This window comes from Bos grunniens, chromosome 10 (assembly GCF_055505025.1).
Source record: "Bos grunniens cultivar Pamir isolate PY7600 chromosome 10, Bosgru_T2T1.0, whole genome shotgun sequence".
NCBI lineage: Eukaryota > Metazoa > Chordata > Mammalia > Artiodactyla > Bovidae > Bos > Bos grunniens.
This window is the reverse complement of record NC_141174.1, coordinates 22,783,484-22,799,903: the sequence shown is the minus strand read 5'-3', so window position 1 is coordinate 22,799,903 and position 16,420 is coordinate 22,783,484. Positions and strand designations below refer to the sequence as shown.

Sequence of the window (16,420 nt, the reverse complement as noted above, 5' to 3'; positions counted from 1 at the left end):
GAAGAAATAGGAATATGTTGGGGAAAGCCCTAAATTTATCTAAAAGAAAAAACTGTCACCTTCTGCCCACCTTCCGTGTCAGCCCATGCCAGCCACAGAGCACAGTCCTTCAGCAGGGGGCATTTTAACTTTGTCCTTAAGAGTAGCTTACTTTTAATTTTCTCACCAGTAAAATGGAGTCATCCAGGCTTACTAGCCATCTCCAAGAGAGGCCAGAGAGAATAAAGAATGTGTACACTATCTCCACTTATAAAGTATTTTTAAAATCAGAACATTAGATATGTTGCAGCTGAGTGCACAGTTAAGTGGCTAAAGTATATCAGCAAAAGAATCTCAATTGTTAATTTATGCCTGGGTTGAACTATCTGTATTTAACCTGGCAATTATTTAATTAAACAGTCCATTCCCTTGGGGTCTCCCCATAGTCCGTGTAATTTGTTAGGCAGAATAAAACAACCATTTGCACTTGTATTTACTCTTCCCTTCTCAAGGCTACTTAATTTTTTTTTTCTGTTTTAATATGCCTAGAACCCCTAATAAAAGAAAGTTGAACAAACAGTCTGAGAACAGACGAGTGAATGCAAACAGAGAGTACTTGAAATCACAAGGTAGGCCAGCTGGAAAGAGTCTTGAAGATAACCGAATCCAACCCTCTCCGTCTATAGATGAAGCAACCAGACCCAGAAATGTTGGATGACTCACCCAGGGGACCCACAGCCAGCAAGGGAGACGACACAGATCCAATTCCCAGGGCTCACTCCATGCTCACTAACCCAGGACACCAAGGCCCTTCAAACCACCCCGCCCAGGCTCTCGAGGAGCCTAATCCCATAGACCAGTGGGCTAGTAGACCTGGAAGTGATAAACCTAAACCAATAGTAAACTTTTATCTGTTCAGTATGGCTGCGTACAGTTCAGCTGCTTCAGTCATGTCCTACTCTTTGCTACCCTGTGGACTGTATCCCATGAGGCTCCTCTGTTCATGGGATTCTACAGGCAAGAACACTGGAGTGGGTCCCCATGACCTTCTCCAGGGGATCTTCCTGACCCAGGGATCGAACCTGCGTCCCCTGCATTGCTAGCAGATTCTTTACCACTGAGTCACTGGGGAAGCCCCAGTATTTGATGAGTGACTGCTAAGTGCCAGGAGATGGAACACTGGAGGAAGAATGATGGACAAGAGTCCAGGGGCCTGCTTTGCCAGCTTTACCTCCAAGTTTAGTAAGGCAATGGCCAATGAATAAAAGAATACATGAACGTGACACTTACAGAAAGTGTCAAGTATTTAAAAATCCAACCAGGATGGTATGAAAGAGTAGGGAAGGGGGTGCTGCTTCGGACAGGGTGTCAGGGAATCCCTCTGCAATGTCCCCGATGAGGGTGGGGGGCAGGAGAACACAGAGGTGAGCAGAGGGTCGGTGGTAAGCTCCAGGCTTTGGTTTGAACATCACCAACAACAGGAAGTTCAGCATCTCTAAAAGCCAGCCCCACTTGTTAAAAGTTCTTTCCTGGACTGAGCTGAAATCTACCTCCCTGGGACTTCAGATATCAGTAACTCGTTCTCACGAGTGTCACAAAAACAAGTCAGCTAAAGAGATGTTAAACAGCATGTTCAGGTGCTAAACACAATCCTCAAATAAGACAGTTGCTTCAATGTTTTAATTTAAAATGGCATATTTGGGGAAATACAACATACCAACGAGATGACTTACATGGTCTCGGTCAACCTCCAGTTCATAAAAGGGTTTCAAACCACCACTTCAAAGGAGGTTCAGACAGTCAGCTTCTAGAGTCTTGGACCTGTCCATGTGAGTCACCTGACATCATCAACGACTCACACCAACTCCCTTCCATCTAGAACTCCGGCTGGGGCTGTACAGCATCAACACTGCTGCCCCCACTGCCCCATCATTCAACGTGGTAAAGGACATGTGGCTTCATGTGTTCTGCTTTCTAAGATATCCGTGGAATCATAGAACTAAGAACTCATCTGGCCCAACCCCTTTATTTCATAGACAAGGAAATAAAGCCTGGAAATAAGAAGTAATGATTCAGGTCAATCTATCAGCAAGTTGTAGCCAGGACTTGTCCCCTCCAGCCCCCAAACCAAGCCGGATATCATGGGGGAGTTGTACAAACATGTAACTCCCAACTTTGCTTGGATGTTGGGAGGGACTTCCAATCCTCCAGTGATTTCTAATGCACGTTTAAGAAGAGAAAGCCCAGCTCCCTAACTCCCTTCTCATGTGGACCCATAGCCAGGGCTCAGCTCCTGCCCCTGGAGGTGGCTTCAGCGCTGTGACAGGGACACTTTGCCCCATGTTCCCACAGCCTCAAGTAAACCCCACCATCCCAAGGCAGCTGTCTCACCACCAGCCTCCAAAATCACTGTGGACAGCGACTGCAGCCATGAAATTAAAAGACGCTTGCTCCGTGGTAGAAAAGCTATGAGAAGCCTAGACAGTGTATTAAAAAGCAGAGACATCACTTTGCCTACAAAGGTCCATACAGTCAAAGCTACGATTTTTCCAGTAGTCATGTATGGATGTGAGAGTTGGACCATAAAGAAGGTTGAGCACAGAAGAATTGACGCTTTCTAACTGCGGTGCTGGAGAAGACTCTGGAGAGTCCCTTGGACAGCAAGTTCAGACCACTCAATCCTAGAGAAAATCAACCCTGACTATTCATTGGAAGGACAGGTGCTGAAGCTGAAGCTCCAATACTTTGGCCACTGATACCAAGAGTCAACTCGTTGGAAAAGACCCTGATGCTAGGAAAGATTGAAGGCAGAAGGAGGAGGGGGTGGCAGAAGATGAAATGCCTGGATAGCATCACTGATTCAATGGATATGAGTTTCAGCAAATTCTGGGAGATAGTGAAGGACAGGGAAGTCTGCCATGCTGCAGTCCATGGGGTGGCAAAGAGTCGGACACAACTGAACGACTGAACAACAACAACACAGCCCAGAGATCTTCCGAACATCTGGCTGCACACTGAAGGGGTCAGGGGCAAGCGCTGCTCGGCTTAGGGGGAGGGGGTCCTCCACTGTGCGGGAAAACTAGCTTCCTGCTCCAAACTAAACCAAAAGACGCAGGATGCTGGAAGAGAAGCCAAGGTCAGGGTTAACACCGAAGCTAAAAATATTCTAGCTTCTATCTGAGTCCAAAAAGCTGACTGAACCAATTGTCTGACTGCCCGCAATGCCCTCAGGAAGGGCTATAAGCTGAGCAGTGAAATGGGAGTCACATGAGAAGGAAGAGGCCCGGGATACGGGCCTCCTTGAGCCAGTCAATGAAGGACCAGGCCCTGCCCTCCTTCCCCCAGCTTGAGGCAAGCAAGGGAGCGTTTGAGCAGCTGACAGGCAGGACCTCCTTCCTCTGCCCTTGCTGGCTTCTGCTGCTGGCTGGAGCTCTGAGAATGTAGCATTTTTGCCCCTCGGACCCCCACATTGGCAGGAATAAACGACTTCCTTGGGTGGAAGGGGAACCCTGGAATGCAATTCAATAATATGGGCAGCATCTCTCAGAAAATAAAGCATCTAAAAAAGAAGTTCCAACTCCAGCAGCCAGCCAGTGCCTTCCAGCGTGGGCCCCCAAGGTCCCCAGTTTCAGGTAGACCGTAAGGCTGGCAGCTGATTAGACAGTAGTCCTGGGGAGGACTACTGTTAGTCCTGAGGAGGCTCCCACATTCCCTGGGGTCTCTCCATTCCTCATCAGGCTGGACGACAGCAGACCTCTGAGTGGTCAATATACCCTCCACCTCCAGCCGTGCAGCAACACAGCCGAGGTAAGAATCTGGTTTTCAATCAGCTGCTGCACCTGAGGGTGAGCCCAGCTCCATTGCCATCAACGCCCCTCAATAAGAGAAGCAGAGGGCTTCCCAGTGATTCAGTGGTAAAGAACTTGCCTGCCGATGTAGGACACGTAAGAGATGCGGGTTCGATCCCTAGATTGGGAAGATCCCCTGGAGGAGGGCACTCCAGTACTCTTGCCTGGAGAATCCCATGGACAGAGGAGCCTCGTGGGCTACAGTCCAAGGGGTTGCAAAGAGTCAGACACAACTGAGGTAGTTTAGCATAGCACGCACGCAAGAGGCAAAAAACAAGCCTACTCTTGCTCACAACTCCAATCCCATGGGCTGCAGAAAGGGTAACCAGATGGGATAGAAATATCCCAACAAGGGATGGGCTGGGAGGAGACCAATTCTCCTCCGTGACCATGGGTCTCCAGGGAGAACAAATATCAGAATCCAGACCCGCTGAGTGACCCCAGTGTCATCTGACATCTGCCTCCCAAGTCAAGTATGGGGGCTGAGAGCTTGGGTGTTGGGGTCACACAGGCCCGGGTCCCAGCTTGATTATGTATGGCTAGGTGGTTGTGAATGGAGACTTCTCCCTGAGCCTTTCTCCATTTGTAAAATGGGTCTGATGATAGTACCTATTCATAGGTACCGTCAGCTGGGACCACATGACAAAAGCTGGGCCCGGAGCATGCTGCTAAGTCTGAGCTGTGTGTAACCTGAATCGTGTGTTTTTTCATGTACATTTTAATGAATCACCTACAACATACACACCACATGTGAGTGTGAGATAGGAACTCTAGAGGGTGGGCCAAGGCAGCAAGGCACACCAGGTGATGACACTAAAACATCTCTGGAGAAGGGCTTTTTCACCCAAGGGCTACACACTGTTCCTACACTCTTAGAAACACCTATGTCCAGGGTCTTTTCATTCCTGAAGCTCCTTTCCCTCCATCTCATCTGATCCTCACCACAGCCCTAGAAGGTGGCCAGGGTGTCCCTGTTTACAGGAGGAAAACGAGTCTCAGAGAGGTTAAGTGACTAGCCTCAGGTCACACAGCTGGAATGCGACTGAGCAGAGTCACATTAGTGACTGGCTGACGGGACTGGAATGAGAGGAAAGCGAGTAAGTAAGATGCCTGGTGTGTAAAGTGTAGCGAGGCACTAGCTGGCACACAGGAAGGAGCATCTCCTTTAGCTCAGCCCTGCTCATGTCTGAGCCCAAGCCCATGGGCCCTTCTTGGAGCACGAGGCTGCTGTCCGCACACACTGCCTTTGAAGGTCAGCCCTGTAAGAACCCACCCCCAGAGCCTTGGGGTGGCCACATCTACTGGCTGTGCTGGGTGTCTTCCTCTGTCAAGATTCAAGAACATCTTCCCAGAGACTGGCTACTGGAACCACTTCCCAAAAGAGTGAAATGGAGCAGATTGCAGAGGTGGTACCATAACGGCCACATGAGGCTTCTGTGCCCTCTTGAGCCGGAAGACAGGCTGGGCCTGGCCCACGGAGGCCTCAAAACCCCCGCCAGCCTTAGGAAGAGAAGAGCGGAAACAATCAGGCCACGCTGGAGAGTCCCTGGACCGTGGCCCCTGGATGCTGGTCTACCCAGCCAAGCTCTCCTCTCTCCAGCCCTTCAGAGCCCAGCCAGGCCCCAGCTAGGCCTCTTTCAACCTCACACAAAACCTGGAAAGCATCAGCCAGCTGACAGAGATTTCTTTAGAGCCTGCAAAGAGCAACTTTTCTAACACAGATGATCACCTTTAGGTATTAGCCCAACTGCCCAAGTCTAGATTACCATATAGTTTTTCTGAAGAAGCCTCACCTGTGTATCCAGGGCCGCATTGAATCATTGGCACTGTGTAGGCTTGAGACCTGATCTGCCAGATTCAAGGCCCACTTCACCCAGGCAGGTTACTCACCTGTTCTGGGCCCATTACCTCCTTCTATAAAAAGAGGATGAGAACAGCACCTGAAGATTTCAGGTTGTTGCTATTTAAAAAAAAAACAAAGCCACAATGTATTAAATGCCTATAACGGGCCAGGTACTGAATTTCTTTTTTTCTCTTTCTTATATGTATTTTTTAATATTCACCATAGCTCTGTTTCTCTTCTTGAGGTGTAGCTTGCATGCAGTAAAGTGCATAAGTCTTCAGTATGCAGTTCACTGAACTTTCCTGTGTTCTTTTAATCAAGTCTCTCTTGGTGTACAGCAGTTTTGCCTGCGTATGAACCTCTTACACATGAACTCAGATAAAATGTGCTCTTTTGTGACAGGCTTCTTTCATTCAGCTTTCTGTTTTTGCAGTTCAGCCAAGGTATTGTGTATATACATGTCATTTATCCTTTTATATCACTGTATAGTATTCTATTGTGTGCCTCTGCCAGAGTTTATCCATTGAATTAGGTGTTTGTCCTCATCATTATCATCATAATCCCATTTTGCAAATGAGGAAAGAGGGGCCCTTGAGCTGCTTAACTAAGTTTTTAGCCTGAAGTCTCAGAGTGCAGTTGACTCCAAGCAGGAACTTGAATCCAGACTCCTAACTCTAAAACTAACTCGTTACCTGGGCAACAGAGCCTCCCTCCCTCCTGCAGTGCTGGGGTGGGCAGAAATGAACTCTGTCCCACATGGTCATGAGCTCCTTCTCCCCGAAATACTACTGGGAGTCAGGAGCAGCTACCTGACTGGCTTCCGGTGGTAAGAAAATTGCCTCTGCTTTGGCCATTGCCAATATTTATTTTTCACTATCCCCCTGATAGCACAGGCACAGTCGTCACTCCCAGCCCTGTACCTTGAGACCCAGCCTCTGCCGATATGTCGAAAGAACTGCAAACAGCCTACGTGTGGTGGAGGCAGCCTTGGCCCCCGATCAGCAACTAGCTCTTGTGGGCAAGTGGAGCGATCCCAACCTGGCATGCGAGTAGCCCCTGCCCTATTCCCTCAGAGACTAAGTTCCCACAGTGGTAACTCAGATGTAACCCTTCAAGGCTCCTGGAGAAGTATCATAAGTCCTTGGAGGTTTCTCTGTAGGCCAAGCTTTACCCACCGAGAGGTGGGTCATCCTAGGGCCCTCCAGTGCTGATCTGACCTCAAGAAAAGGCCAAGATTCCACCTTGCTTCCCACCTCTCTGAATCCTCGTTTGCTGGCAGAGGCTGGCCTGAGGGGGCCACCTGCAAGGAGAGGGGAGGACCGTGGCTGGTCACCACTGTCCCCGCCCCCTGAACTCAGGTAGCATTCAGGTCCATCCAGCCAGATGTGATTAAATGATTGGTTACATGCAGGGAGGGAGACCCTGGGGGAAGAAGGGCACAAGGCCAACTCTCGAGGCAGCCCCAGGCACCCTTTGCCCTGTCAGTCATTAACAGAAGCCACCCCATGACAGGCAAAGAAGGGGAAAGTCCAAGGCGGTGGCCTGCCCCTCCTCCTGGGCACCGTCCTCCAAACACTCCAATCCAGGGCCCCGTGGGACATGAGATCCTGACACCCAGTGGAGGGGGTGCGTGCAGAGTCATCTAATCCAACTGGTCGCCTCTCACGTCCCTGCAAAATCTCCACAAAAGCCAAGGGAGATAGGAACTAACACTGTCAATCTGCAGTTACTATGGGGGACTATGCCAAAAGCATTTGGTGTCTGAGACATAATAGTGAAAGGCAGGCATGGAGCTGGCCTACTTGTGTTCAAATCCTGACACTTCTAACCATGTGACAAATGAGGGAACTTCTCTGCACCCCAAATTCTCCATCTGTAAAATCGTGGTAGTATTGAACTTCCTCTGAGTGTTCACTATGAGCATTTAACGAGTTAACACACACAAAGTTCTCAGACTACCTGGCACTGATGGAGAGCAATCATTGGTATGGTTCGCTTAATCCTCACAGTCACCCCTTAAGATACAGATGGAAAATTCAAGGTTGAGTCACTCACCCAAGGAACAAGCTGGCATAAGTAGAGCTGGGATTTGAACCCAAGTTGAAGGGCTCCAACCTCCATGCCATAAAAACATCTTCCTGCTTTGACCATGTCTGCCCATAACCAGTGCTTTTTTATGATCCACTTGAATGCAAAACCTGTCTCACATTTGCCTCCCCATTCCTCCCAAAGGTCCCCCCACTTTCACCAGGGTAACACTGAGGTAGAGCAGGCTCCCAAACTCCTCCCCAAAAGTGAGGCTTCAAGGCCCAAAAAGGTGAATCATTGCTCAGTGGCCAAAAGAGCTGATGTCTTTGAGCTGCTGCAAGGGGAAAAGTTTAACCAAAAGCCAGACCATAAGTTGCAGACCTGATGCTGGGAAAGATTGAGGGCAGGAGGAAAAGGGGGAAACAAAGAATGCGATGGTTGGATGGCGTCACTGGCTCGATGGACATGAGTTTGAGCAAGCTTCAGGAGATAGTGAAGGACAGGGAAGCCTGGAGTGCTGCATTTCATGGGTTGCAAAGAGCTGGACACAACTGAGCGACTAAACAACAACAAAATGATTTGCAGGGCCAACAGCCATGGAGGCCCTGCCCAGCCAGGACAGACCTTGCAAAGACCCCCAAAACAGAGATGCCCCAAGTTTCAGGGAAGGAGGTGAGGAAGTAGGCCTCTTGCCCCAGGAAGCTGGCTGACAAAGGCAGGCCTGGCCTTTCCTGCCCCACCTTCCTCTCTGGAGGCCTTACTTCCCGCTCTCTCTGCATAGCTCTTATCTTCTCTGGCCACAGAGGGGCTCAGGGAGGTTCCCTGCCAGCTCTGGGCTCACACCTCCTTGGACTCCCTGCCAGCCCAGAGCACAGGACTAGGGCTGCTTTCAAGGCCTTTCATCACCTAATATCTGGGAAAAAGAATAGGCCTGAAAAGATTCTGCAATTTCATTTCCCAAGTAGCTTTGGACTTGGGGATCTCGTCTACCTTTAAGTCTATATGGTAGAAAATCAGGTTCTTGTGGTGATTATGCTTGGGCCTGAGTGGGCCTAAGTCCAGCCTGTGTGAGTTTTCCATGGAGACACTGAAGTAAAGGGTCAAGTCTTGGGGACAGGAAGCTTCCCCAGGCCATAGGGAACCTCCCCTCACCTTTACAGCCAGAGCCTACACTCCAGGATCTCTGGGAATCAATGCTTCCATCTTTGGTATCACCCAGGGACTGACTCCGGTGGAGGAAATTCTGGGCTGGCCAATGGGTGTGCTCAGCCCCCAACCAGTGCTCCATGAACTGGGGAATTACAAAGATATCTGCCATATGCTCAACTATGCCTACAGTAAACCAGCTCAAGGTGCACAATTATATATGTTTTTGCTTTTAGTCAGAGAGGAAACATATGCTCCCACACCACGATCACCATCCACCACACACACATACATGTATTCATTCCCTCTGCAAGGGACAGGAGGCCTAGGTTTACTCCAGACCCCGGGAGGGCTGATTTTCCTCCTTCTTCCACCAGCAGCCCTTGCCCTTGAAGAGGTAATAGTCCCATTTTTCTACATCCTGGCCCTGTTCCCCAGCAAGCACCTACCGGCCAGGGAACAAAATCACAGGAGGCCTAAGGTAGGTCTGCCCCACCTCAAGGACAGCTCTGGGCCAGCTGATGTGTGCTGCAGACCTGTCTGCCTTGGGAGAGGCCCAGTGGAGTCCCAGTGGAAATTCAGCTTACTCCCTAAAACTGAATGCTAGGAAAGATTGAGGGCAGGAGAAGGGGGCAACAGAGGTTAAGATGATAGGATGGCATCATTGACTCAACAGACATGAATTTGAGCAAGCTCCAGAAGATGGTGAAGGACAGGGAAGCCCAGCATGCTGCAGTCCATGGGGTGGCAGAGTCAGACATGACTAAGTGAATGGGCAATCACAACAGCAACCCTAAAACTTACTGAGTGCAAGGAACTGAAGGCAGCTAAGCCTCAGATATCCTTGCCTCCTCAGAAAGAAATCCTCCCAAGAACCAGAATGAGATTTCAGAAGGATGCAGCCTCTCTCTGGCAGGCAAAACATCCCCTCTAAGTGGCCATCTGACACTGGCTGAGGTTCCTCTAGCCAAGGAGACCTCATCCTTCCCAAGATGACCACCTGCCTATCCTGTGTGGCATCAGGGATGCAACAAAGACTAAGGTGGTGGGAATGATTTCCCGTTACACGGGCCATTTTCATGCCTCTTCCCTTTAACAGTGTTCCGGATATAGCAGCACATGTTAAGTCCAAACGAAACTACCTTTGCCCCTAGTGCCCTGTGACAGCCCCTCGCCACCCTGAAAACCCATGAGTCTACAGTGGTTAATCATACCCACCTCAGACAGGTGTTAAGAGGCTAGGGCTTCAGGTCCATCTCCTGCAGGGAAAAACAAGCCTAGAGGGAATTCCTGGCTGTCCAGTGATTAGGACTCCACATTCCCAATGCATGGGTGTGGGTTTGACCCCTAGTCTAGGAACCAAGATTGCATGTGCCAGGTGGCACAGCCAAAAACAAAACAAAGGCTGGAAGCGCCCAAATAAAAGAACAAATCCAGGTTTGCTGGAGTGCCATGTGCTACATCCCCCTCTTATCATTTCAGCACCCCAAACATTAGGACCACAGACTAAGCAGGGAAGACTGGAAGGCCCCATGCCTCAGGTCTCCAAAGAATCGAGGCTACAGGGTGGATAAGGCTGGCCCCTTGTCAACAACCAACAACTGGGCAGGTTAATACAAATACAGGCTGCTTTGCAATCAACCCCCACACCATCCCCTCTAAGCTCAGCAGACTTTCCAACCTCAACAAAAGGAACCAGCCACTGGTTTAGCTGTTAAAGACTAGAAGAAATCAACCAGTGCCCTTCCCCCCTCCTCCCCTTCCTAGCACCTACCTCATCTATAAAGGACAAGCCTATAAGGCAATAAAACCAAAGCAAGCAAAACCAGCTTCACCATCAATGTTTCTTGAAAAAAAATGGGTTTATTGATTTTTAAACTGCAAATAGTCGTTACAAAAAGTTTTTTTTTTAAATAAATTCACACAAAGAAAGAGAAATAGAAAGCGACGGTAGTGACCAGCAAGAGGAATAATAATTACATTCATCTTAATGTGTGGTGTGCCAGTTCTGTTTGTATTAACATTGGAAAACTCCAAAACCTGGAATCCAGAACCTCAAATCTGCAATCGGAATGTCTTGAGATGGGCACGTGGAAGTCAAAGGGTTTCTTTTTTTTTTTTTTCCCTTTTAGAAGCTATACATAAGAAGTTGTTTTCCTTCTGTACTGTCACAGAACTTTTACATACATTCTCAGTCCTAGTTGTGAAAGGCCAAAAGAGAAAGAAACTCAATTTGCAGTCCAACACAAAGGGGGGAAATTTCTAAAATAAATAATCCAACAGTTTTTTGCATTTTTTTAAATTAATTTTTCATTTTTTTAAAATAAAATAACCAAAAAAAGTGTAAAGTTACAAAAAATGTCGTTGAAGAATAATATATTAAAACTGTGGAAAAAAAGGAAAAAGACACGTCACAAAATTTTAAGATTAATATGAAGATCATAATTTAACATAAAAGAATATATTCTATGGATTTGTCATCCCGATAAATATGAACAAAATTAACAAAAAAAAAAGCATAGTTTGGCAATAAATACGTTTTGATAAGTTAAATAAGCTTTTTTATATTGATGTGCAGTGACAAGCAAAATTTTTGCTCTCCAATTTCTGAAAGTTATATGAAGTTTAAAACCCAGGGAAAAAAGCATGGCGTGAGTGCTCTAAGGATAGACCTACGGTATTCTAGAGCAAAAACCATTAAAGCTACTTCTACAGGAAATCGTTTTACACAGATATTGTATGTGGAATGAATACCATTAACTGCTCACCCCTTACATGTTTTTTTTTTTAAGCTTTTCTCTCTTTTTGTTGTTATTTTTTAAGATGTCACATATGAACTGGGGAACTTTAGCACCAAAATCAAGTCTCTCATAGTCCATCTAGCTTCCCCTTCCTCCCCACTTAAAAAAGAAAAAAATTAAATCACAAAGTCCCACTTATGTCACAATCTTCATCCGCTTTTGCAGTCTTCCTTCCTGCAGACCTACACGAACCCAGGCAAGATTAGTCAACAGAGGTTCAGGTCGGGAAGAAAAAAGGTTTTGAATGTCAAGACAGGTTTCCCCAAAAACCCAAGTCTGGCAACAACTCTCCCAAGGTGGGTGTAGGGGCTACCAGGGAGAGGGAGAGAGGAAGTGTGTGGGAGATTGAAATTAAGGAAAGGTGCAATTGTGTTGCCAGTGGAGGGAGCTGCTGTTTCTACATGCCCCCCCACCTCCCCCTCCCCGGGGCAGAGGCTCTGGGGAGGCTCACGGGTGCCCTCTGGCGCTGAAGAGGTAATGTAGTCACAGTGACAAAGTTAGATTACAAGGCACTAAGTTGCTTCTGTAAACTGTTACTGCTTTTTCTTTTGTGATTTGGCACTTAAGGCTTAAGCCAGGGGGGTAAAAAAAAAAAAAAGGCATCTACTGACAAATATGGGACTTGTCTGTTATGCATGGTTAAGTGGGCTATAAAAATCGAGGGGGTTCAAGCCAGAGGAAGCTACTGACAAACTGACTTGTCCTTATGTTGGGGGGTGGGGTGTAAAGAGGGGAGAGGGAGGGGGCGTTCCAAGGTTCTGGGGGAAAGGGGTTGAGCTTAACCTTGTTAATGTAGGGGTTTGTCAGGAATCAGATGGGGAGGGAGGTAAGGGTAGGGGATGTGGGGAGGGGATGAGGGGGTGGGGGAGAGGAGTAGGCAGGGGGGTCCCTCCCTACCCTGGTTTAGTCATCTGAGATGGAAAGTCTGCTGAAAATGGGCAGGCGTCTTGAGTTGTCCAAAGTAGGGGAGTCTGAGCCACTGTGGCTGCTGCTGGAGCTGCTCAGGTAGCCCTCCTGGTCCGAGAGAGAATCCTGAGGGCTGGGGGGAGAGTCAAACATGTGAGGGGACTCAGACATGGGCCGGAAGAGGAAGGTGGTCGGGGAGCCACCCCCGGGCAGCCCCATGCTAGGGGCAAAGAGGCTCGCCAGCTCCTGGCTGGAGAAGGCGAAGGGGTTATTGGTGCCATCGGGGAGGGTGGGTGAGCCCAGGAGGTCATCGGCGCTCAGGATGGGGGGTGGGGTGATGGATGTGGGGCTGTCCAGCAGCCCCGTGGCAGCGGCGGTGGCGGCGGCACTGGGAAACCCAGCAAAGCTAAAGCTATGCTGGAGGCGGGGACGGTCAGCAGAGAGGTCCCGGGCCCCGGCCAGGGCACGGCGCTCCTCGGCGTTGTGGATGAAGTGGCAGCGGGGCCCGTAGGGGCAGAAGCCGATGGTGTGGAAGGTGCGGCACAGCTCCGTCTTGTACTTGGGGTGGCGGGTCAGGCTTCGGAGCTCGTGGATGCCGTGGGCGAACTGGCACTTGTCGCCGTACTTACAGGCTCCGTTCTCCTCGAAGGGGCGGCACAGCTCCGTCTTGTAGCGGCTGGAGTTGACCTGGCCGCTTCCCGGCTGCTTCTGGGGGGGCAGCAGCCGCTCGCCCCCTTCTGAGAAAGAGCGGTCTCGGAAGCGGCTGTCCCGAGAGCTCAGAGCTGGGGCTGGCTCACCCTTGAGGCTACTGAGGAGCTGGTTCTGGTGGAATTTGGAGCTGGGCAGAGTGACCGAGTGCCTCCGGGGGAAGCCCCCACCGGCAGGGGTGCCCACTGCCTTCCTGTCCAGCAGGCAACCCCCGGCACTGGGAGTACTGTAGTTGAGCATCTTGTTACCCTGGAGGGGAAAGAGAGGAGACTGTGGTTAGCAGCAAAGGCCATCCACCAGGCCCAAGAAGGGTACCCTCTACGGGCAGCCCCCTCCACAATCAGAAATGCTCCCTCTCTGTCAAAGGAACTCATCATCCCCACCTCTGCCCTGGCAAGCCCCCTCCTCCTCTTTCTCCCATTCCACCAGCCAAGAGGGTTTACTTTGGTCCCAGGCAGAAGAAACCACAAAAATCCTGGCCTGTGTGAGAAATTGTTTTACACACGCACCTACTCCATGCCGATCCCTGGATCCCTGGAATGCACTGTCATATCCTGTCCCTAAAGCTACCACTTTCATCCAGAAAATCCAACTTCACCTTCCTCAGTTCAAAATCTCACACACAACTCACAAACTCTCATTTCCCACCCTCCTAACAAAAAAAGGTAAACCGCAGGAGACTATGGGCTAGGCCTCCTTTCAATCAGTCCCTGCTTAACTGACTATCCCCGCCCCAAACACACACATACACACAAACACACAGCCTGGCCGGACTCTCAACTTCCTCCTTCAGAAGCGATCTATTGCTTTGGCGACAGGTTTCCAGACTGCCTTCACTTTACCTAGCTGCTGAGAGGGGAGAGGGAGGGACTAGAGGAGAAATCCCTAATGGGGGTGGGGGGCTACGGGGAGAGGGATGTGATCCCTGAATACAAAACTCCCATGGTCCCAGAAGGGGAGCCTTCTACAATGATCTCTCCCACCATTCACTGCGCACCCCACCCCCTCCGCTGAGAGGATGCCTTTGCAGTTAAGTCTCCTGGCTGCAAGAGCAGGCTTGGATAAGAGCGCCAGTGTTTAATCTTTAACGCAAAGCTGCAGGTGGGAAGGAAAAGTAAAGCACCAAATCCCCCCAGCCTCATCCCAGTCAATAATGGACGTGGGGGGCGGGGGGGGGGGGGGGGGGGGGCGCAGAGGCACCACAGGCAGGTCTCTGTTCCAATGGGACTCAATTCACCTGCCCAACCTGTACCCAAGATTTGGAAAGGGTGTGAGCAGGGGACCTGGGAGTTGGCTTCCCGGCCCATGTGGGTGTCATTGTGCAAATTCTAAAGGTGGCCCCTTAGGATCAGCTGCGGGGGATCGGGAATCTCTAACAGCAACCACCCCCTGGAGCGGATTACAGGAACCGAGTGGAGAGCCAGTTCCCAACAATGAGGTTCATTTAAAAAGTCCTGAGGGGGGAGGGAGCAAGAGAAAGAGAAATAGATCAAAGAGCCGGAGAGCCGCGAAAAGAAGGAAGAAGTGCCGGCTAGCTCAGGCAGCCGCCAGGGCAACTGAAGTTTGGAAAAGCACAGGGAGGGAAGGAAACTGAAATTCAAACTTTTTGATGTTGCTCTTCAGCTCCAGGGTGTCCCTGCACCCCAACCCTGCAGCCCTGGGGCCCTGGCAGCTGCACCGACTGGAGAAGCAAGCTAGGAAAAGACAGCAACATGACTCGACGTGTTTAAAAGAAGGCAAAACACTTTAGCAATTAAAAGTAGCCAAGCAGCTTTTTCTCTTTCAAACTGGGGAGAGGGGGCGAAAAAAAATTTAACATCCATGGGCTTCTGGTATATACCCTTAAGCTGCACTCCTGGAATAAATATTTCTGATTTAAAACTCGCCTTTTTCCACACCGGCTGGCAAGCTACACAACTCAAGGAGGCCCTCATTAAATCCTTCCTTGCCAAGACCCTAGAGCTCAGACGGGTATTTTATCGTTGTGTCTCCCCCACCGCCCCCCCCCCCTTCATTCCGTCCATATCCACGAGTCTCATTCTCTAGGAAAGGAGGAAAGCGGGTGAACCCGAGTGCCACTTTTACCCCCAAAGTTTGCAGCACGATCGGCTATCACAAGAGGAAGCCTGTCGAGCTGGGGCGAACTGAAGTCCCAGTGCAAACTCGTTTGACAACATCCTTTGAATCACAACTCTTAGCCTTTTTCTCGCAGATCCCCAGCCTCTCCAGAACAGAAGGGGAAATCACTCAGCAAAACGTCATCCCGAGATTCTCCTTCCCGAGAGACCTGCACCTCCCGACCTGCAGTCCGGCAAAGTAGCTGGAGAGACTCGAACTCCCTCCTAGGAGCGGCGACACCCGAAACGGAACGGACTAGCGAAGCCGGGCTCAAGAGCGGCACGTCACGGACGAAAAGAATCACCGAAAAATTGCCCCAATCCCAAACATTGCCCAGGGCAGCCCCTACGCACACTGCGCACCCTAAAACTCTGGTCTCTGGATTCCCAGGTAATGCCCGCCAGGAACAGTTGAAACGCAAAGGGTGGGGAGGAGAAAACCAAATTCCTTCAAACTGGGGAGAAAAATGAGGCGGAAAAAACAACCGTCTCGCCTCTCTTTCTCTCCCCCACCCCTGCCTGTCCAGACCTAAACTTTTGGAGATTCTTTTTGAGGATAAAAGAAAAAAGACTTTGAAAAGCAAGCGCTGCGCCCCACTTTACCTTGCATAAAACTTCGCTCAAGTCGAAGATGGTGGCAGACACGAGGGTGGTGGTCATCTTGGGCGCTCGCGCGGGGCAGGGACGGGGGTCTGGTGTGTCGCGAAGGTCCCGGTGCGGGGAAGGCGCAGCCTCCGGCTCTCCGGTCAGGAGTCCCACACGCCTGCTCCCGGCGCCCCTCGCCTTTCTGACTCTCCCGGGCTGCGGCGCGCGAAGCCCAATTTATATAAGTTTCAGATTTGGTGGGCCGGAGGGGGAGGAGGAGCTTTAAACTTATTTAAATGAGGAAGAGGAGGAAAAAAAAGTTGATTGACACTGGAGTTGAATCAGCCATGCGGTCAAACTCGGGGGAAAAAAAAAAAAGAAAGAAACTTTCAAAAGGAAGAAGGGGGAGGGGAGACGAGGAAAGAAGGCGAAGAGGGAAAAAAAAAAAAACCCCACTGC

The 16,420-nt window shown here is 50.0% G+C and overlaps 1 protein-coding gene across 1 annotated transcript; it reads right to left on the bottom strand.

Moving 5' to 3' along the window:
- Positions 1 to 10,687: 10,687 nt before the first annotated feature.
- ZFP36L1 (ZFP36 like 1 zinc finger CCCH-type) lies at positions 10,688 to 16,174 on the bottom strand. Its single transcript, XM_086320079.1, has 2 exons — positions 15,980 to 16,174; positions 10,688 to 13,508 (listed from the first exon to the last, which is right to left on the bottom strand). Exons 1-2 carry the CDS (start codon positions 16,034 to 16,036, stop codon positions 12,549 to 12,551), a joined length of 1,017 nt encoding a protein of 338 aa, XP_086176205.1. The 5' UTR covers positions 16,037 to 16,174; the 3' UTR covers positions 10,688 to 12,548.
- Positions 16,175 to 16,420: the final 246 nt, after the last annotated feature.